The following is a 22,878-nucleotide window of genomic DNA, read 5'->3' as shown; positions in this document are numbered from 1 at the left end:
GACTGTCAGGTCCAGGAGCCTGGGAATTTTTACTCTTGGCAATGTCTTTCACATGAAACATCAGCGACCACATAGTAGTAGACTCTGAAGTACCAACAAATATTGAATCACAATTGGAAGAGATTTTCTTAAAATGGGAAATCAAAATGTGTTTGTCAATAGGATTTACTTACACAAATGCCTGAGGGTTTAATTAATCATTAACCCAATGCCAAAAACAGGCAGATTGTTTACTAGCTACAGTTGTAAGGGTTAGTTTTGAGTGCCTTTGTGTTAGAATGGAACGATTGGAATGGATCAATTTTCTGTATTAATTTTGTAAACACTGCTTTTGGAGACAAATGTTCTCTCTGAAGTGTGGTCTTATCGATCAGATTTGTCCAGTAAGCAGTCTTTTCTGCCCCTGCGCTATTTCATCACAACAATGTTTGCGATTGTAACTTTTCAGGTTACCACTGGGAAATTGTTCACAAAAGGCCAACAAACGTTGGTATAGTCAATAACAAAAACACACAAGTTTAAGGTTTGATTATTCACAGCACACTACAGAGTCTTGTTAAAGTTAGCAATAGTTGTTTCTGACCATCGCAATCTATTGCCACTGTTATTCGCCACTAGTTGTGTACAGTCACTAGAGCACATTTTCTGTTGGATATTTACAGTCCACGTCATCAATATGGGGCAATGTTCGCTATACCCAGAGTTTAAAACTTCCAAGGGTGCACAAATAGAACTTATAGGGACAGTGACACAAATGTACTAGATCATTGCTTTCAAGTAACCTCGACTTCAAATATAATTTATTGACAGATCTTCACTACTGTTAACATTCAATTGAGATACATTTGTAATGGCTTGGTAGGTGATGAACAATGGTCTGGAGGGTTGCCCAGAGCAATGCCAGTGTTAAGATTAATTATAAACCTTCAAACTATTACCTCTTTTGTTTTGCTATATTCACCCCAAGTGTGTCCTGTACCTGCTGGGCCTAGAGACCCAAGCTACTCCTCACTGATGAGAAGCAACAATGCTGTAACATATTTTGGGATGCTTGTGGTCTCGTGCAGAAGGGATGTGACTAAGAAGTTAAGGCTGTCCTGTGCCTTTGTGATGGGACAAAGTCTGATCTGCATATGGTATTTCCCCTTTTGTAATGGCTTGGAAGGTGAAGGAAGATGGTCTGGAGGGTTGCCCAGAACAATTCCAGAGGTTGGGATTGATTCCAGACCTTCCAGCCATCACCTCTTTTGTTTTGCTATAGTCACCCAAGTGCGAAGGGTATGCCTATATGTGGGTCCTGTGCCTGCTGGGCCTAGAGACCCAAGCTACTCCTCACTGATGCGACACAACAGGGCTGAAACATCTTTGGGGCTGCTTGCAGTCTTGTGCAGAAGGGATGTGACCAAATAGTTTGGGCTGGCCTGCCTTTTGGTGTGAGTTATAGCCTGATTTGCATATGGTCTTTCCCCTTTTTTAATGGCTTTGCAGGTGAAGAACGATGGACTGGAGAGTTGGCTAGAGCAATGGCAGATGTTAAGATTAATACTAAACTTCCAGCCATCACCTCTTTTGTTGTGTTACTAGGCAGTACCCTGAGGAGTCCAGGAGAGAACTAACCCTAAAACCAGACATCCTATTCAGAGCAGTCGGAAAGTGTGAATGCACATTCAAGTTCCTCAAAGAAACATCAGATGGATTGTATAAGGCAATGTCAGTTAGATCATATTCAACAAGGAAGAACTAATTCTGCTACTTGTAACAGAGTGTGATGAACTAGACTTCAACATGCGTGAAGAATTGAGTAATCAAGTGACCACTCATTCAAAAATTCCTCCTGGACAATATCCTTTGAGTCAATTCCCTTTATCGGTTCTATTGATCTTAAGAAGGCTAAGACATTGACTCGGTTCAGGATTATATCTTCTTTGATGAAGGGAAGTTTCTCTATCAACAGACGATCCAGATTTGTTGGTCGCTCACTTCCACACCTGTCCCTACACATTATCTCAGTACTACTTATATTTGAATGGCACTTATTTTAGAGGAGAAGTGTTGGAAGGGTCCTTGTTGATCACTGTGTGTGAATGCTGACTGAAGGTGTGTCTAAACACCCATGTTTTTCACGTGCAGAGTCCTTTCCTCTGTGGAAGTGTGTTTGAGTGATGGAGAGAGGGGGCACTGCGAAGAGTCTGAATTAGAGCCACAAACTACACTTGGAGTCCCATGGTGAGGTGGAGACTTCATCACGTCAGCTGACAAGGTTGACTGGGACCAGGTCAGGTAAAAGGCACAGAGAAACCAGCAATTCCACTTGGAATTAAGGCAGATTTAAGGGTGTGAATTGAGGGGACTGCTGCCTTTCGAATTTTTGTTTGGCAGGGGCAGTTCGGGGCTAGTCTTTCCCTTTCCTGCCATTGCCTTTTTTCTTTCCATTCTCCCCTTAACATTTGGTTAATTGAACTGTTTACATTCTTACATGCTGTTTGACAGGAGTGGGGATACAGTTGTAAAGCAGCCTTTGTTTTATACTGGTTAGTTAACTTGACTTGTATGAATGGCAAGTGCTGTTGGCCGTGGCAGTGGAGGCTGCAGGTACGAGAGACTTGTTAATTTTGTTTCCTGGGTGATCTAGGGTGTGGAACTCATTTGAACTACTGGAATGACAGTGAGTGTGTCAGAGTGTGTCTGTGAGCCAGTGTGCTGAGCACAGATGTCTGCTGGACTGGATTTAAGAAAACAGGAGAAGAAGCAAACTAGATTAATAGGATAAACTATGTGTACTAATCTCTCCCAGGGGTTTCTGCATCTAGACAAGAAATACATAAAGAATATTTGAACAATAGGTCAGTGAAATATTAATAATGACACTGAATGACAATGACAGCTTGGAAGTGGATAATAATTCTTTATTAAACCTTTGCTATGACTATGGACGTGAATCCATGGGGAAATCCATCCTCACTACTAAAACGGAAAAGTAATGGATCGTAACATTGTGAAAACCTGATTGGAAAACATTTGTGTGGAGTGGATAGCAGCAGAAACAGCAGATACTACATTTTCTGAACAGGAAAATTATACCATGACAAGATCAACATTCATATCTCATGGAGTGCCTAACCTGCATGCAAGGTCGGATGCTTTATCTGCTACAAATGAAGCTGTATTTGGATTATGCTCATCCCCAATGAAATAACACAGGGATTTAAATATGACAGTAGCAATCATAGTGGATATAATACTGGAGGACCATGTGCCAGAAAATGGGTCCCATATGAGAAAAGATATGGAAGCACACGAAAAAAAAAAAGAAATTGAAAGTGAAGCAGGAGATTTCTGAAACCAATATACTAGCAACTAATGGTGGAGACTTGAGTATCATATCAGCGATTTCAACTGTAATGAATGAAATTGTGGTCACACAGAACTATGGGAGACATAAAAGAACCTGCAGGAAACTAAATAGTAGGAAATGGGTAAGAAAGGTTAAAGAGCAGAAAGGGGTTCATAAGAAATCAATGAAAAGTAACAGGAGCTTATTGTCAATAATGAGTATCAGTGACATTACATGTATTAATAATACATCAACATTTGAGCTCCAGGTCATAGAATCTGAACACAAATAACGTTTTTCAAAATAGAGGCCCTTTGGGCCAATAGCTTAACACAAACACATTTCAAAAGAAGCAAACAAGAGGGGAAATAATATCCCCCAAACCAAGTGTGTCCAATGAGGCAAGAGCACCAATCAAGGCAAAGAATTGATTGGTTAAACAAAAATGTTAACTCGCATGCAAATAATGGCACAAGTAACCAATCTGAGTGTCAATAATGGTGAAGAACAAGATCTAAACTCAATTTCACAATCTGCAAGTGAAAACAGCACAAGGGGTGCTGAAACCAAGGATGTAACCCAGGAAAGAGAGCCACAATCAACAGAGTTTGGGCAACGACAAAGAAATACAGTGTGGAACGATCAAAAATATGAGGAGTATCAACAAGATGAAGCCTGGAAACAGAATAAATTTGACTTATTGGGGAAAACAATGACAATCATTGAACTGCAGCCCACGAGTTACAGTCCTTTTTTAAATAGACAATGGATATTGAATGTTTACATTATGTTACTAGGTTGTCAGAGAACACATCTTTTGATATTGTATCTGTCGAAACACCTGATTTGTATAGTCCAGAAAATTGGGCTATAGTGGAATTTGTGGCCCCAATCATTTCTGAATTAATAGCAGTCTCATCTGGTTATGCCATTATAGTGAGCAAGAAATGTGTTGCGGAAGAAATTAATCCTGCAAAGCTGAGCAAACAGAATTTAAATAATAGTGTAGGTTCTGACCACCAAAGTGAAAGGCTTAATTTGCTAAATGCACATTCCTGCAATGCAATGGAGAACCTGGTGTAAAGTACAAAATTGTAGAAAGGTCGACCATAGAGAACCTGGGACACCATGATGAATGAAATACCGACACAAATAATTGTATAACAATGTTGGTATGGAACACCAGAGGGTATAGGACGTTGACAAGTATAGAGGGAAGGGCCATCATATCATATTGTGACATGTTTACATTGCAGGAGACTAGCCTAAGTGGTAACAAACTTGTAGATGGAAAATCTATAATCCAACGGTTTGCATATAGTAAAACATGCGCCACCCTCTGGAGGGTTGTGCACAGGGGTAAGGTCAATGTATGAGATATCTTAATACAGTAAAACAGGATACTGCACCTATGCGCTAAGCACATGTATCAATGGTCTGGACCCTATCGGTACATTATTGGTCATCAATGTTTATGACCCACCTGGTGGACTCAAAACCGCTCGAATTGTGAATTAAGTGGATTATATAATTGAACAATGGAGTAATGATTAACTAAAGACAGGGATCTGTGTGGTTGGAGGCCTAAATGTATATTGTCATCAAGTGGTCTTGGGTGAAGAGGGTAGCTATACTGAATTGTGTAACATGTATATAACTGGGAACAGCATAGCAGGGGAAAAATCCAAAGAGACACAGGAAAGAAATGGTCGGAGTGCCCAGGTGGGATGGACCTTGATTACCTTATTTCTATGAATCAAACAGGTAACAATGGTTTGGATACCTGGTCAAATTGAAAGGACTCCACCAGAGTAGATTATATATTTCCAAATGGAACAGTGAGGGAAAGGATACAACAGTTAATTTGTGTTCAGACTCCATTCAGTGATAACAAAATCCTGAAATTAGAGTTTAAGTTGTGGAAAGATAATTAGAAAGTAACTAGTACACAGGCCACACAGGTAACATCAGGGAGGAATAGAATGATATGGCCAGACCCTACCATAGTCAAGTGCAATCAGTTATTGGCTATGTGTCCAGTGGTCATAGGTGATCCATCAAATTGACAATTTGGAAATCGTTTCCACACTGGGTGAGGTCCTGGGACAGGCCATGAAATCTATTGTAGTGATAACTAATGTGAAATGTCATGCAAACATATACAACACAATTTTAATGAAGGGGAAGACATTGTATAGAGGAGAGTTGTGTAGAACAAAAAGGTCTGTAATTCTGAGTGGGACGAAAAAAATGCAATGATCACAAGCAAAAACTGGTTGAGATCATACAAACAAGATGCTATGATGAATGGTAACCGGAAGCTATTGTTTAATATGTTCAGATCAAAGTATAGTAAAAATAAATTGTTATCAATATCGACAATGCATCTCAGAAAAAGACCCACAAATGATTAATCCCATCATGGCAAAAAATATGGGAGAGTTGTATGTATTCCAATGAGCAAACAATAAATGCCAATAAAGAACACATGGTGCATAACTATCAATATGAATTCTAATTTGACCTAGAAGACATCGTGAATGTAAAATCTAAACTGAAGACATCATGGGGTCACAGCCCGAATGGCCTGTATTACGCAGTTATAAAGCATGACCCAACTAGTTGGGAGCTTATATTACTTAGAATGTTTACACTTATATGTCAGGAAGGGAGGATTCCTGATAGCTGGTATGAGGCCATATTTATACTGATGCACAGAAAGGGATCACTGGAGGATCCTGCACAATATTGTATGTTGCCCATGACAGATGGCTGCTCAAAAATGTTTGCAACTTTGTTATTACAGAAGATTTAAAAAATGGGCTGCACACAATGGACTACTGTCTAGACAACAAACAGGCTTCCGTACCAGCATGGGGGCACTGAATAATATATTGGTACTGCAATATCTAATATTGGGAATCAGAGCAAGTAAGGGGAAGAAGCTATACTTATGTTGCATGGATTATTCAGCCATATTTGACAGAGTGGATAGATTACGATTGTGGGCTAAATTAGAGAATTGGGGTCTGTGCTCACGATTATTGCACTTTGTCATGGCAATGCATACGAGGACCATGGTCACTGTACACTTAGACACTGAGGGGAATCAAACTAGAGCAATTAATCAAAATATTTGTTTCAGACAAGACACCAGTTCTATTTAATCTATATCTAGTAGATATGGTCAAAACCTTTATTGAGATCACGGGTTTCCCTCCTGTGATAGGGAAAGAAGAAATATGATGGCTCACTTAAGCAGATAATACTGTGGCCATGGATAATACTGCCATAGGTCACCAGTGCTAAATTGAAGCTTTACATAAGTATGCCATCGAAAATAACATGGACATTAACTTAAGTAAAACAAAGGTGATGGTTATAGGAGGCGCATCTTAAAGTTAATCCAAATTTAGCTGGGAATTAAATGTAACACGTTGTACCATTGTATGTATATATTGGCTTCACCATTTTGTCAAGCCCCTCCAAAAAAAGAGTACAACGATCTAAGGACCAAAAAGGTAATAAGGAAAATGAACATTACCAAACAGTTCCTAGCTAGTAGGGGTGATCACTCAATAGACGGCTACCTACAAATATACAGGACAGGTATAATACCAAGTATTTGCTATGGGCTTCAGGTACTCTATGAACACTACATTCAGTGGTTTAATAAACTAGAGGGAAAAATCTGGCAGCCGATTTTGCGACTTCCAAGGTCAGCACCTAAATAGGCCATTAGGACCGAATTGGGTTTAACATCCCTAAAGGTACTCTGGAAGGTACATCAGTGTAAATTATATATTACGTTGGAGCTGTTGTAATCTACAGACGACACAATGATGGGTCTAATAGAAGAAGATAAACTAAGAATAAGAACCCATTGATGAAAAATATAATCACATCAACTGAAAAATTACTAAAGTTTCACTGCCTGGAACCACCATGTAAGAGTCCTGGATTGATAAATAACTTGTGTACTAAACTAAAAATGTAATCAGGATATTGGCATGTATCACTGAATGTAGACGCATTGAGTACAAAAAAGCGATACACGCAGTATGCCACTCAGGAGTTTAATGTTGGAAGTGCAAGTGATTATCTCCTGAAATATTGCAGTCACCACCTCACGTGCTTCATAATGTTCCTGCTGTTTAATATATTACCATTTTACGGGTATATAGGAGCCTGGCAAGGCATACCAGTAGAAGACAGGAAATGTCAACTCTGTAAACATAATTTGGAGATGACTAGGCACATATTGACAGGCTGCCCCAAGTTGCAAAAGTATTATGTAAAAGGTTATTCAAAACTCGTAGAAGCTGTAACATCTATCTCCCAAGATAAATTCTGGGCTGAGGTATACTCTGCCAGTTCTTTGGCTATAACAAGCAGAGCCTATCATGTATGGAATAGAGTGGCTCCCCTCTTACAACATGAGTAACATTCACTTATGTAGTTAGAATTGATGATAAACGTGAAATACATAATGAAGAACTTGATCTAAATTATTAGATGTTGAATTGAATGTTAATTAATCATTTTGAATAATTTTCTAGGGAGTAGTTTTCATGGTGCTTACAGGTATGGGAGAATTCAATTATCTTAAACTTATTTCATAATATTGATAAGTATCACTATGAATTGTAAATAGATGCATGTATGTATTAATGATTTATTATGGTTTTGAGCAAAAGATTTTCAGATAACCAAATGCACGTAAATAAAAAGTAAACAAATCTTAAATTTAAATGGGATACGGTTCCAAACATCTGCTCTTCCAGACTATAAAAGGGAGAGTATGTAGGGCATGTATCAGAGTGATTTACATATCTTTGAGAAAGCTAGATTCATCTATATTCCTTTTTTGGAGGAAAGATTTGGCAGATTATTGAACGTTTGGAGCCTTATCCTAGTGGCTTGGTCTAAATTATCGCACTTACGGTAAAGTTCTTACAGCATCAGACTGCTGGTTAGTAGTACATTTCATTACAGTGGGAGTATTTTGCAAAAAATGATTATCTGGAGCATTAGCCAGATGAACAGAGCTTGAAGCAGGCACATTTTATTGCTGATGTTGGCCACATGAAGGCAGATTAGCCGGCATACCTTGAGAGATTTGATAAAATGTATGCTGCTGTAAGGTGTGAAAGATTAGAGCTTCTGTCAAGGAGTTCCCCCCTTCTCACCTGAGTTCGATCCTTGCTGGATTTCTTGGTCGATGCCTTCTTGCAGATGGATCGGGTCTTGAATAAGGCTGCACAAGTCTCTTCCAACTCCAGCGTGCGTTCAAAGTTCCGGGATGCAAAGATCCAGGAATCCGGGAAATTTACAGAGTGCGCTACTCAGCACACGAGTCCAGGAATCAAGAAAGGAAGGAAAGGGACTAGGAATGGGGTTGGCTGAGAAAGAACCAAGGAAAACAATACCGCAAGCTACGGAGCACATGTCTGGTCGCTACTTCGCAATAGCATTGAGACGCGCGGAGCCGCGGGAGGCGTGGTCTATAAATAAAACACGCTACGTCCAACGTGTAGAGCGAGGAAGGTGTTTCACAGTGGACGGCCATGTTGGGAGTACCAGGGAGTGTAAGCTCCGTTGAGACAAGGTCCAGGAAGTCCAAAGGGGCGTGTTCTGTAGGTCATGACAGCATGCCCCCTCCGAAGACCTGTTCCTCTGGGTTTGGCGGGTGTATAAGGCGAAATCTTCTGAGCAGTCGAGGGGCCTTGAGATTAGAAAGTGGTTCCCAGGTTCTTTCACTAGGAGGATATCCTTTCCATTCCACCAGGCATTGAAGCTGACCCAGTTTACACCTGGAGTCACAAATTCGGGATACTTCATATTCCAATTGGTTGTCGACCAGCAGAGGAGGAGATGGGCAGGATTTCCGGGAGGATTGGGTGTAGGATTTTAATAAGGATGTGTGAAATACTGGGTGGATTTTCTTCCAGGAGTCTGGTAGTCTGATCCGGTATGAAACTGGATTGATAATTTCCTTGATGAGAAATGGACCATAGTACCAAGGGGCCAACTTGTTTGGCTGTAGATGTCGGGATAGTAATTTCGAGGTCAACCAGACTTGATCACCAATTGCATAAGAAGGGCCTGGTCTTCTTTTAGAATCCGCATACCTCTTAGTCTGTGTTCTGGCCTTCTCTAAGTTTTCATTGGCCTCCTGGTGTACGTTGATGAGGGTTTCTATCAAGGAGTCGACAGTAGGTACTGGTGTAGGATGAGGGAGAACAGAGGGTAGAACCGATGGATAGAAACCTTGGCTACAATAAAAGGGACTGGTCTTAAGTGCTGAATGATCGGAATTGTTGTAGGCAAATTCAGCCACGGGTATCAGGAGCGACCAGTCATCCTGAACCTTGGTGGCGAAACATCGAAGATACTGCTCCAGGGTCTGATTAGCACGTTCTGTGGTCCCGTTGGTTTGGGGTTGATAACCAGATGAGAGGGCGCGTTGGATTCCCAAAATGCGACAGAGATGTTTCCAGAATTGAGAGACGTTTTGAGGTCCTCGATCAGATATGATCTTGGAAGGAAGTCCATGCAAACGGAATATGTGTTCCAGGAAGATTCCAGCAAACTCGGACGAGGATGTTAGCTTACACAGGGGTGTAAAATGAGCCATATGAGTGAACAAGTCTATGGTAACCATGATGGTCGTGTATCCACGGGAAGGTGGTAATTCCACAATGACGTCTGTAGCAATGAATTCCCATGGCCTTGTTGGCAGTGTAGGCTGCAGTAGAAGACCTGCCGGTCTCTTGTTATCATGTTTATTTTGACTACAGATAGTACAAGCTTTGATGTACTGCTGTACGTTGGTCTTCATTCCAGGCCACCAAAACTGTCTTTGTATGAGACGGAGGGTGTTGGTTATGCCACGATGTCCGGACTGAAGGTTATCATGACAGAGGTTTATTATTCTTTGTTGCAATTTCTGTGTAGGAATGAGCAGTGCATTGTCCTTGAATACATATCCTTCCTTAACTCTTAGGTTCCATTGATCTTTCATTGAAATATCCTTCCAGAGATCAGAGGATTGGGTTTGCACTCGAATTTCTTCCAGGAGATTGACTGCTTGAGCTACAAAGATCGTGTGGGGAAACATCTTAGGATAGGCCCTATCTTCAGTAGCTACATAGTCAGGACGTCGAGATAAGGCGTCAGCAATCAGGTTTTGTGATCCGGGAATATGAGTGATGTGGAACTGGTACTGGCCAAAGACGTAGACCCAACGCGCCTGACAACTGTTCCTACACTCCAATGATTGTAGAATTTGAAGATTCCGATGGTCCATGCGGACCTGAACTGGATACCTAGCACCCAGAAGTAGATGTCGCCATTCAGTGAAGGCATGGCGGATGGCTAACCGTTCCTTTTCCAGGACGGAGTAATGTGTCTCACTGGGAGTCAGCGTTCGTGAAAGGTAAGCAATGGGGTGTTCAGTTTATCCTCAAGTTCCTGCGTCAAGACCGCTCCTATGGCGTAGTTAGAGGCATCCGTTTCCACTAGGAATGGTCGATTTATGTTGGGATGGGGCAAGATGGGGGCTTGCGTGAACTCTGTCTTTAAACGTTGGAATGCCTTATCTTGCGGTGTAGACCAGATAAAGGGGGTGTCTTTCTTCAAGAGAGCAACGATCGGCTGAACGATCTCGGAAAAGGTAGATATGAACTTCTGGTAAAAGTTGGCAAGCCCCAGGAAGGATTGAACTTGTTTCACGGACGTGGGAGCGGGCCATGCCAGTATGGCCTTTACCTTTGAAGGCTCCATACCAATTCCTTCTGGGCTAAGGATGAATCCTAGGTAGAGAATTGAAGAAACGTGAAACAGGCATTTTTCGGGTTTGGCTAAAAGTTTGTGTGCACGGAGTCGTTGTAATACTGCCTTTACATGCTTTAGAGGATCCTTGGTAAAGATCAATATGTCGTCCAGATAAACATTGACGAAGAGGAATAACATGTCAGAAAACACCCTATCCATAAAACGTTGAAAAACTGTGGGGGCATTAGCTAGTCCAAAGGGCATGACTAGATATTCATAGTGAATTGTATATGGTCAACCGTTGTATCGGAAAACATAACAGATGCACACTTCTGTGATGCACTACGACAGCCAAATATTGTTCAATAAACTTCACGTGTATGACAACTTGCTTATGTAAAAAACACAAACTTGTGTGTGTGTTTATTTCTTTCGTAAAAAGGATTTTCTGTTATCTCATTCAGTACATCATAGGCACATTGCATATTATATTGTCATATGCAAACTTGTTCGTGTATGCCTGTTTCAATAATAATTTTTTTTCCAATTACAGTTTTAATCACATCATGATTCTTCAACAAACAATACTTCATTCATTTGTAGTCAAATTGTTCCAAAATGTCTTGATATCCTTGGTTTATTGTCCCAGTTTTACACAAGCCCTCTTGCAGGCTTTTAGGTTTCTAACCTATGGGTTCCACTACGCGTTTCGGGCAATGTGTTTGCCCTTCTTCAGGTGAGGATATCCATTTTTCTGTCTTTTTTTCTGCAAAATCTGCATTAGTTTCTATTACTTTCTAAAATCATTCTATGTATACGTCTGACAGTTAACACTTGACTAACCTTGGTCCCGCCGGTGAACCGGTATGTGGCAATACTCTGCACACTTCTGTGTGGTGACTGTGTCTCTCTTAGTTTCTCTTTTGTACAACTTCTTATTTTCAGAATTCCACCACTATAGGAGATAAAGTTAAAAGCCTGGATTCAGTCATGTATTCTGTGGGGAATCATACTAACATTGCTTCTTTCATTTGCGCTTTGGATGAAAGGTAGTCAGATCACAAGTGGGATCAGTCGCTAAAATCAGCGCTGAGTCCCACTATGTGATCCGTATTTCAGATATTGCTTCTTTCATTCATTCTTTGTTTGGTGAAAAGTAGTAAGATCACGAGTGGGATCAGTCGCTAAATTCAGCGCTGAGTGCCACTCTGTGATCAATATTGCAAACAAGTAAGACCTTTGCTGTTTAAAAGACTCACCGTTAGGTGTGGGACCCGTCTCATGTATATGCAGTTGCGGTGTTCTGTGTCCAATGTTATAAGCGTTCCTGGGTTAAGATCCCTCTGGGGATTCCTTCGCTCTGTTCATGAGGCTCTTGGGCTAAAAGGACACTCGTCCTACACGGTGGATGCGGAGCGTCCTACTGTGGATGAATGTGCAAGGGCAAAAGGAGTCCCTCACGGTACGGAGTGCTTTCGTTTCACTCGCATTCGCGTTTTCACCGCTGTTTGATTCCTGTGTTCTTTTCCCCGTAATGATGGTGTTGCCGTATGCTGGGTCCTACATTGGAGGGTTGCTAAGCAACCACTCTATGGCTGTATGTCTACTGACTTGCCTGTTTTGGTTCACGGCGTAATTAAAGGCGCCATGTGGAAATAATGTACTTGCTGCACTGTCTTTCATGTAATGAGTTCTTGCTCATTGCCTACATGTTGTGTCTGCTATATTGTCTATTCGGGGGCCTTTTTCATATTCGCCATGTGCGGTCGGTATGTATAATGAAGATTACCGGCATTGTTAATTCTGAATACTTTCCCTTGTACATTCAGATAATTTTCAACATAAACTAAGCCCATTAGCATCCATTGCAGTATATTCAGATGTACCACCAATTCAATACATTTGATATAAATCCAATATTTTTTATCTTGTAATTTTGCTACCTTGTCAGAGTTTAGAGTAATGTTTAGAGTAATGTTAAACATGAAAAATAGCTAGGAATTCAAGAGTTATTACACACTTGTGTTAGTACAAACAACACATTTGCAATGACATGTTTGATGTCCTGGGTGTTAGTGTTAGCAATGCACGATGGTGGCATGATTTATGGTTGCTTATCTTACCATAACTGGTGAAGTTCTGGGGGTTTTGGGGTTTACTTGTAACCATAACGTCCCTTTAACAACGTTTTTTCGACAGAATTGCATAGGTTTTTATTAGTGCAACTTAACTATAATGTACCTTTTAACAACGTTTTTTCACAGAAAAATATATATATATATAAATATACACATAGATATGTTTTGTCATAATTGACTTGTTTGTTTCAAATCTAGATTTAGAATCAAGGCACTTGGGCCTAAGTCACAAAACGATATGCATGGAAAGTCAACAGAAAATGCCAGATGGGACTCTGCTGAGACACTATGATGTGCATAGTCTTTACGGATGGTCACAAACAAAGCCAACCTATGAGTAAGTTGTTGTTCATTTTGGCATGTTAAATGTGTGTATTTTTCTAAACGAGATTAATTGATTCCATTAAAAGAATTCTAAGAAGAATCAATTTCCACCATGAAGGATTCCAACACCACCCCTGACGCTCATGAATGCATTGCAAAGAGAAACATGTAACACTTGTTCGTGTGTGCAAACGTGTTTAGCAATCTGAAAGAAGTTGCTATTGGATTCTGATAAACAAACTGAGAAATGCATGCTCACCAAATGTATTCATATAAAAAGCGAGTTTTTTTGGGGGATTTTTTTTTAATGCAAAACTGGTAAACAGGAGTTAGATGAAAGTGAAAGAAACTAACATTCAAGCAGCCTGATTTACAAAGTGGTATTCAGAGGGAAAAATCGAACTGAAAAACGCTTTGTAAATCGGGCCCAAGATTGTGTGTGCAAGAATGTCAGTAATTGTATCATCTCTGTGCCTTTTTGATTTCCACATTGACTCCTCATGTTAACCTGCCTGGTTCTATTTCTCTTTTTCTGTGCGTATATGCTAATCACCCCTCCTGGAGGGTTTCGGACATCTCTCAGTAACTCTCTTTTTAACAGCTGGTTCAAAACCACACCTCTCCCAAACTTCATCAGACACCTCTGTCATTATGTTTAACCATTTTTAAAAAAAGAGATATCCACAACCCTCGACCTCTGGCAAGTAGTGACCCCAAGCAAGGGCTACTAAAGTAAACAACACCTGTAAAATACATACATAAATACATGTATACAAAAATAAAAAAAGTTAGCTGTTTTGCTCAGTTAGTTTAGTGACATCTAAAACCAATATATATAGGAATAGTTGGAAAATGATACCTCTTTTTTCATTTCACTCATTACTCATTAAACATGAACACAGATATATATATATATGGTGCTTCTTTCTATAAAAATCCAAGATCAACGTGTCACAGTGAAAGGCCAACTGCTGACCACTATTCTGACAGTAGTATATAACACAGTCACTGTAACAGATAGGTGTTGCAACTTGCTATGCACCACTGCATCACCTGGTCTCTCGCCTCTTGTGACTTCAGTGGTGCCAAATCATGACTCCTCGTCTGCTGCTGGATGCACTGCTTCACACATCCTTCTTCACCAGTGTTCTTCAAAGCTGGCATCCAAGTCTGATTCCTTTGAATCTACTGTTAGTGCCTCTTCGTGATCCCTGACAGCAGGTGCCGATTCCAACCTTGCATGTGAAATCCAAACGAGTGTGTGGCTCTTTCTGGATGGCCCAGAGCATGACACACAGTGGACTCTATAAAAGGCTCCCTAACAAGTGCACATCATTTTGCAATGATCCACGGCTGTACTAACATGACATTTTATGCCCATGCTTGCTGAGTCTTTCTCTCCTTTCTAGTCTGTGATTTGCTCAATTTGATCAGAGGTCTTAAGTCTCATCCCTTCTTTTGCTGCCTTTCCTTGCTTTCGGTTCTGCCAGATAGATTTCACTAAGTAAGCCATCAGTTGATGATGGACTGCTACACTTACATGTTGGAACATAATGGATTTTTCTGCCAGGCTTATTGTTACATCTCCTTGGCACCTTACTCGAACAAAATATTTTTGCTCATGTTTCCGATTAGGTTCCTGGGCAGCTTGGGGGTATCGAACACCTACCTCAAAGTAAGGCCACCTGTCTGTCTATCCCTTATCAACATGGACACAGAAATAAGCCTGTTACTGTAACAGATTTCTGTAAACCACCTCAGTGCTGACTGACAGTAAAGTTGGGACTGGCCCATCACTTTTGTTCTGAGCTCTCACCATAGACTTGCAGTGTGGGGATTGTAGAGGGGAGGAATGCAGGAAGCTTAGATCACACTGGAAGAACGCAGTCTCAGTGTGATGGATGTGTGAACATTCAACAGAGAGAACCCAACCACTACTACTTCCGCAGTGGGTGCTCTTGCCAAGAACCTCTGACGATTTATCAAGCACAAGAGCGCAGATATACTCCCAGGTTCATGTGCCAAAACAGCACATCATACAGCGAATACACATTGATATCCACAAAGTGTCTGACTGTTCTGACAACACTCTCCAATTCTTTGACGCCACCCTCTTCAGAATACTGATAAAAGCTGAGCCTGAAACACATTCAGACTGCATGCCAAGAGCATGGTGAACACAAACGCAATAGATGTCTTACTATGTCTTATTTAAACATAAAATGATTAAGGTAATTCTGTCTCAGAGAGGCTGACCTGCTGAACAGACACCCCTCTCCAAAAACTCCATGTCATAGGTATGGTACATACCTGTTCCTGGCTGAATATCTTTCCTGATTCACACCCCCAACACCCTCTCCTATGGAACAGAGGAGGTCCAGGTGCCCTCTTGACAGCTGCAGTGACAGCAAAAGTCACTGATGTGCAGGGGTTTCATTCATGATGGGCACCTCATAATTCTGAGTGTACTGTCCTGGGTGGCACTTTAAACATTAAATATAAGCAATACGTCAGTTAAGGTAGTTTGACTGTATTGTGGATGGTATTTTTCATAATGATCACAGCCACATTCAATTGATATCACATAGGTGTTAGCACTGTGCTCACAGCACAGCTGTGGAAGGTATATGTGTATACCCCCATCCATGCCGCCCTTGCTGCTGCCAGTGAAACTGTAGATTGTAGATTGCCTCTCTTTGTTATATATATAATTGTTCTTTCATAACACGCTTAATAAGAGAGATTGTTTTTTAAGCTCAAGATCGGGATTCGAACCTGTGTTGCACTGCATTGTTTTGCTTCCAAGGCAAAAGGGCTGCCCCTGAGCTATCCCCATATTCCATTGTGAGGGCAGGTAACACCGTCCCCAGAGAAACAGCCACTGCAAAGGAAGCTGTCATTGAAACAGGAACCAAAGGGTTCACCCATTCACAAAAGTTGTAGCCTACCAATTTTGTGCTGCATACCAAAACAGCCTTTGATTCCATTGAAAAGGGAAGTGGGCATGGGTAGTGTAGACAGAAGGAGCTCCTCACAGTTGGAGGAAGGTTCCACCATATTGTTTCTTTCTGCCTCTGTCGTTCCTTCCTGACCCCTTCACTTCCTCTAGCACGAAGCACTTTGTGTGTGACATCAGAAGTCAAACCAACTTGTTCTAAGGACATGATTTGGATTTGGACTTTTAAAGCAGTGTTTATTTTGTTGAATCACATGAGTGAGGTGAAGATGAGAGTCCAAGTCTGAGATGAGCTCTGTTCCCTGCCCATCCCCCATGCACATTGGGGGTGCACCTGATACTGGAACAAGATCTACCTCTCAGCCAGCTACACTGCTGAGGACCTCATTGTACTGAAGGACCCCTGATAGTGCGCACCAGCCTCCCTTGCTTTTGAAACCCAAGAACAAGGATTATACTTGCCCCTGTGATACCTGATAGGGACTCACCTCACCTGTGCACAAGGAGAGCCAGGATTCCCACATTTTCTGTTGTCGAATTAAGTCAAACATTGATTTGACCCTGTTGAACCACATTTAGCCACCTGGAACCACTGGAGCTGCCTTTGGCACTCACAAAGTTCTCCAAACTCGATATGCAGGTTCAAACCTGTTCATTGCCACACCATGCTACCTGAACATATCAGTGATTTTGCTTGAACAACATGTTCTTTATAACATCTGCCACCTTTGAACTGCAACTTAACCCAAAAGCATCTTTGCTGCTGATCTTCATTGCCAATCGAACCAACCATGTTGGATCATCAAGCTGAGCATCGGACCCCCCCCAGCGAACCATTTGAAACTGAACTTTGCATCCAATTTCCATCATATTCATTGTTTAGTCGACCATAGCACTGACCCTGGTGGTCCTCATGATCCACAGCCCCTTGAGTACTTCATCATGTAGAACAGCACAACCAGTCACTAGAATATTTGCCGTCATACTGATGGGCCTCATAGTCAGTCCTTCTTAAATCATTGCCTTTGAAAAGTAACAAGCTCTTGTGCGACCCCTGCTTGATGCTGCTTCTCATCTAGAACAATGCGACCATCGCACTGAAGCCACTTTGAACAGCAACTAAAATCCATGTTCACTGTTGTTGAACTGCCAAGGGAAACAAAAGGGCACTATTGACTGGTAACTGCCACTGGTCCATTTTTGGGTTAGAGAGACTGGCTAGGGCACCATTTATCCCTTTTCATGCAAACATATATATTATTTATGTATTTATTTCAGGGCGGAACAATGATCTTTTGATCACAAAGGAACACACAATAGATAAGAAATCACATCTGACGTGTACCCACTAGCTTCTTACAATGGGGTGAGATTGAGGGACATTCTGACCAGGTTGTGGAGGGGAGTAAATGGAACTGTTGCATGTCCTTTGGGATCACCCAGGCTAGAGTAAGGGCTCTGACCTTAAAGGGGATCCCTACCCAGCTCTTGGCTTAGGTAAGGTCTAGTGCCCTTCTTATGCGACAGAGAACTACCAGCTATTGAAACAGAACCCAGAGGACATCTTCTCTCATTGTTTTCAGTGTGTTTATTATGATCTTGGAACATTGATTCAATATTGGGTTTGGGAACTCAAAGTGTATTTCCCTTCCCAGCTCAATTGCACAGCATAGCTCTGTCAATGTACAACCTCCAAAACTGATAACTTACTGACGAGTTCTGCAATACATCCATGACAGTTCCTGTAGCTCTGAATGCAGAACAGAAAGACTTCAGGGAAAGAGGCATAATAAGCATCACATGACGCAGTGTTGTTAATGAGCATTTCACTGCACCAAAGACTCAGAGTCAAGATTGGCCTATTTATTTAAACATATAAATCCTTATTGCATTTGAGCTCAATCAACATATTGTTCCAACAAATGTGCCATCTTTAAACGATCCTCCAATTATCTCACTATATGCACATATGTTTGATAGGTGACAAGACTCATCTTCTACAATACAATCAATCTACACCTCTAATCATAGGGCTTCAAAAGCAAGTCAACACAAAGCCCTGTGCGACAGCACATGGGGTTAAATCACATTTATTTTGACAAAGTCACAAATACCTGTACAGCCTTTGCATTTCTGCAAAGGAATATCACAGTCCAAATACAATTCGCACATAGAGCAACACTACATGAAACATTTCAAAACCTACTCTATGGTTACCAAACTAAACCGAATGTTTAAATCAATAAAGCATCAATAAAATAATCACTGTATTTCAGTCAATATCATCATAATATACATTGCAAAGCACAATTCACTGCATCAATCAAAAAGAGACCAGATGTGTTGCACATTATTCAGAAAAGCAGACCCCAATGCAATTCTCTCCCACCATGACTCAAAGGTGCAGCTTAAAGCATACACCCAATGTAATCTCTGACAGGGTCTCAGAATAACATCACCACAGCAAGCCAGCCAACGAATTTTATAAGTGCTGGAAGTATATTTCTAGTTTGCTAGTTTGGAAATTCCCTTACAATGAAAATGCTGCCATTCAATGGGCAGAATTAAAGCTTCTGATTTTAGCCTGTATAACATGGAAGTTCCTCCCCTAATTTGTATGATGTATATAAACAATTTGAGAAGTACCTCCTCTTTAGCAAGTTGCTAAATTATCAGCTATTAGCAAGTTGCTAAATTATCAGTTGTTAGCGATTTGCTAAATTATCAGCTCCTAACCAGTTGTTCAGAAGCATCTTGCCAAAATGTCTATCTCTTTCTCACGGACTACTCATATAGCATGTATGCATATGGGGTTCATGCACTGTCCTGCTCAAAACTACATACATAAACATGTTTGCATGCATGCATACATATATGCATGCATATATTATATGAGTAAGCTTGCTTAACCCCTTAACTGCTGAGCTTTAACCAAGTCTATGCAAAAAGGACGAGCACACTTGTCCATTGCACTTAAGGGGTTAAACTGCTAAGCGCTTTGATATTATAAATGGTTGTATGAATCAATGTAGCTACCTCTGCTAATACAACGCTGATACAGGCATCTAGGAGCATACAGCGCGTTGAGTATACTTCTGCTGGTTTGTAGCACTACTGTTGCTATTCAGGATAGACTGCATTCTACTCAGCCTTGTCAAACTGATGTTGGTATACTATTATAAAGAGAATTCTGACATGAAATGGTATCTCCCTTGTTACCACTGGGCATAATGGGTGGATTCGCATGACAGAATAATCACAGGACAATACATATGCAGACATATATAGATTAAGGACAACCACCATTTTTAAGTGCAGATAGGCAGTACGGCCAGCTGTGCTCGGGATCGGATCATGAATGATGAAGTGCTAGACTGGATGTGGAAAAAGTGTGGGACATAGGCATGATAGATGCCAGGTAAAATGTTAGCTAAAAGGCATATGAGAAGTAGGTCAAGAGGGTAACTCGGAGGCGAGGACGTAGGATTTTAGTTTGGTTTTGACCAAATCCATGTGGAGTATTTCTTGGATGTTCAGGGGAAGAGAATTTGGAGCAAGGAGAGAGAAAGAGTGAACGCAAGAGAAAGCACATGGAGGGCAAGGAGCAACAGAGGTAGTTGAGGTGGCAGAGCAGAGATTACGTAATGGCTTGTAGTGTTGGATAGAGGAGGATAGATACAGTGGTGCCTTAGCTTGGATACATTTGTAAACCAGAACGTTTAATTACTTTTTACTATCATTGGTGTTATTGATTGCCTTTTTCTCCCCTCCTTCATCACCCAGAGTGCTGCATCTTCTATCTTTTGCATATTCTCTGCTCTTACCACAGGGTTGGGTTTTGCACAGTGTTTTTACTATACATTTTTCTTCCAGACAGTGTGTTTAGTTAAATTATATACATTTCTATAGATCCAGGATTGGACATTCCCTTTATTTTTGGCTCTTCTACTTTTTTGTTTGTGTTGCTACTGAATCATATTAACACCCCTCATGGGAGTATAGCCTTCTCTTGTCCCATGTTACCACAAACGGTTAAGGAGGTATATATCTTAACTGTCTCTTACATTTAAGAATGGGATCACTGTTGGTTTGTAGAAGTGTGAGAGCTGTGTAGGTAGTTTATTCGCAAACTCCTCTCTCTCTCCTTCCATCCGACCTTAAATTGGTAACAAATACTACTTAAGGGCAATGAGGACAGCAGATCACTCCCCCATCCCTTCCCCTCCCACACTCCCTTCCCCTCCCCTATCTCAAATTCTAAACTGTAACTCCCTTCACCTACCCCCTCCTCTACCCTCTGCTACCCCCCCCCCTTGTAAATAGTTCAACTTATTGTTCTAACGACCTGTTCATGTTTGTAAATATGCTTCTCTCACTCTTGTACCTGTTGTTATATTGTAAAGCGTTTTGGCTAAATTCAATAAACATAAACATAAACAAACTGGTCTGAGGCAAAATCAGTAAGTCTTTTCACAGATTGGAAGTGGAAAGGTTAGGCCTCATTACACGTTTGATAGTATTCTGCTGGTAAATTAGTGGAATACCACCAAACGGAATTCCTCTTAAAGCCAATTGGTCCAGCAAGTTTAGTGTCAGATAACAAGTGGTGGTAATCCATGTTGATCCCCATATATTGGAGTTCATAGGACTCCATGGAAATTTCAGCGGAATTAACGCCAGTGGTAATTATGCCAATTTGTTGATATTTGGTAGTATAGCAAAGGATTTACCTCCAACTTTTTTTCTGGAGGTAAATCCTCCACTTCTCCGCTGAACCTATAGCATAGTGGTGTGGTAATGCGGCAGTAACAGAATTAACACTCTGTTACCACCATTTTGTACCGCACCACCATACTTGTAATGAGGCTCTTTGTTTTTAACAGAAGCCCAACCCCAGATGTCAGGATGATAACAAATATTGATGCTTATTCAATCTTCCCAAAATAGTGAAGATATTCCTATGCACTCTGGTTATGAATCTGCAGACTATGTTAAATATCTTATAAGTAATCTTTTACAAAGACGTTGCTATATTATTACCAAAGCTTTCTACCCATCCATCACTTTTTTTTTCTTTTCATCAAGGATAACATTATAGTCTGTACCCATGAATGTTAACAGATGCAGTTTCAACTGAATATTGTGTAAAAGTCTTAATGCAAACTCCATTTGACAAGTTACAACTGTTTTTTGTTGGATCACTTGGAAGACAAATGGAAGACATGCGTGCGCTGCATAAGGGTGACAAATGATTTGGTAGAGTAATGTGCGACGTTGGATATTTTGTCCTACGTGCCCACTTGCCATCGGAACGTGAGGTGATCAGCAGTTCCACGTAGCTCAAGGGGCAGGTCATTCCAGGCTTTGGTGGCTTCACCGAGAAGGTGTGTCCTCCTGTTCGGACAAGTACCCATCCACTTAAAGGGTCAACTGCAAGTATGTAAAAGTGGGGAGTGTGAGCTGAGTGAGAGCAGTCCTGCAGTCTGCAGTCTGTCTACAGTCCTATCGGTGGAAGGAAGGAGGAGCCCAATTTATACCGCTTCACACCGCGGAGTGGTCGCGGAGTGTAAGCTGAGTGAGAGCAGTCCTGCAGTCATGGCTGTCAGGGCTACAAGACTCGTCATGTGTGGAAAGGCGTCGCCAGCACCAGCACCTCACCTCCAGGAGGTTGTCGGAGAAGACGGCAAAGACGGAGAGGACAGCGGTCAACTGAAAAGCCTTCGATCTCGAACAGGCTCTGAGAGTGCTCTCCCCGGACATCCCCTCGCTCCGAAGACCGCTCCAGTAAAGAAAGGTGAGCGTAAAGGAACTTACAACAAACTCACACCAGTCCCTCCAAGGGCACATGGAGGGAGGAGACATGGAGGAGACAAGGAATCGGGCACAGGGCCGGCGTAGGGACCACACAACTACCACAAGCTACAGCGGGCAGCCTAAACTCACCCCCTCCAACCCGCCATCCACCTCGTCCCCCGCAACACACCTCTCTGGTTTCGGGAGTTCCGACTCAGGAGCCGGCGGGGGCCGTCAAGGAGACAAAGCTGTCTGGGGTGGAGCGAAATGGGGGCCTCGCCCCGGTCGCTCCGGCGACCGAGGGGGCGGGCGAAGGAGAGGACTGTTGCCGTAGGACATTGGAGGTCTTGGAGCAGATGAGGGTCCTGTCGGGCACGAAGAGCCCGGCTGCAGTGGAGGGAGGAAGGAACAGGCTCAGTGTTAGAGCAGGGGCGGGCGCTGGGGAGGGAGAGGAGAGAGACTCCAGCGCCGCCTGCTCTCTCGCCGAAGAGGAGCGCGGAAAGGACCTGCAGGGCGCTCCTCCCGCTGGCAGTAAAGACAACTCGAGAGCAGTACTA

General features: G+C 41.8%; 1 protein-coding gene across 1 annotated transcript in view; it reads left to right on the top strand.

The window, feature by feature from the left end:
• SI (sucrase-isomaltase) overlaps nucleotides 1-22,878 on the top strand; it is a 1,019,699-nt gene that overhangs the window by 899,790 nt on the left and 97,031 nt on the right. The window contains exon 59 of the mRNA XM_069618482.1: nucleotides 13,447-13,585. Within this exon, the coding sequence (XP_069474583.1) occupies nucleotides 13,447-13,585 (139 nt within the window). The remainder of the gene's footprint in view (nucleotides 1-13,446; nucleotides 13,586-22,878) is intronic.

The sequence above is a fragment of the Ambystoma mexicanum genome, chromosome 10 (genome assembly GCF_040938575.1).
Source record: "Ambystoma mexicanum isolate Mex_15411 chromosome 10, UKY_AmexF1_1, whole genome shotgun sequence".
NCBI classification, from domain to species: domain Eukaryota; kingdom Metazoa; phylum Chordata; class Amphibia; order Caudata; family Ambystomatidae; genus Ambystoma; species Ambystoma mexicanum.
This window is presented reverse-complemented; position numbering and strand designations above follow the sequence as displayed.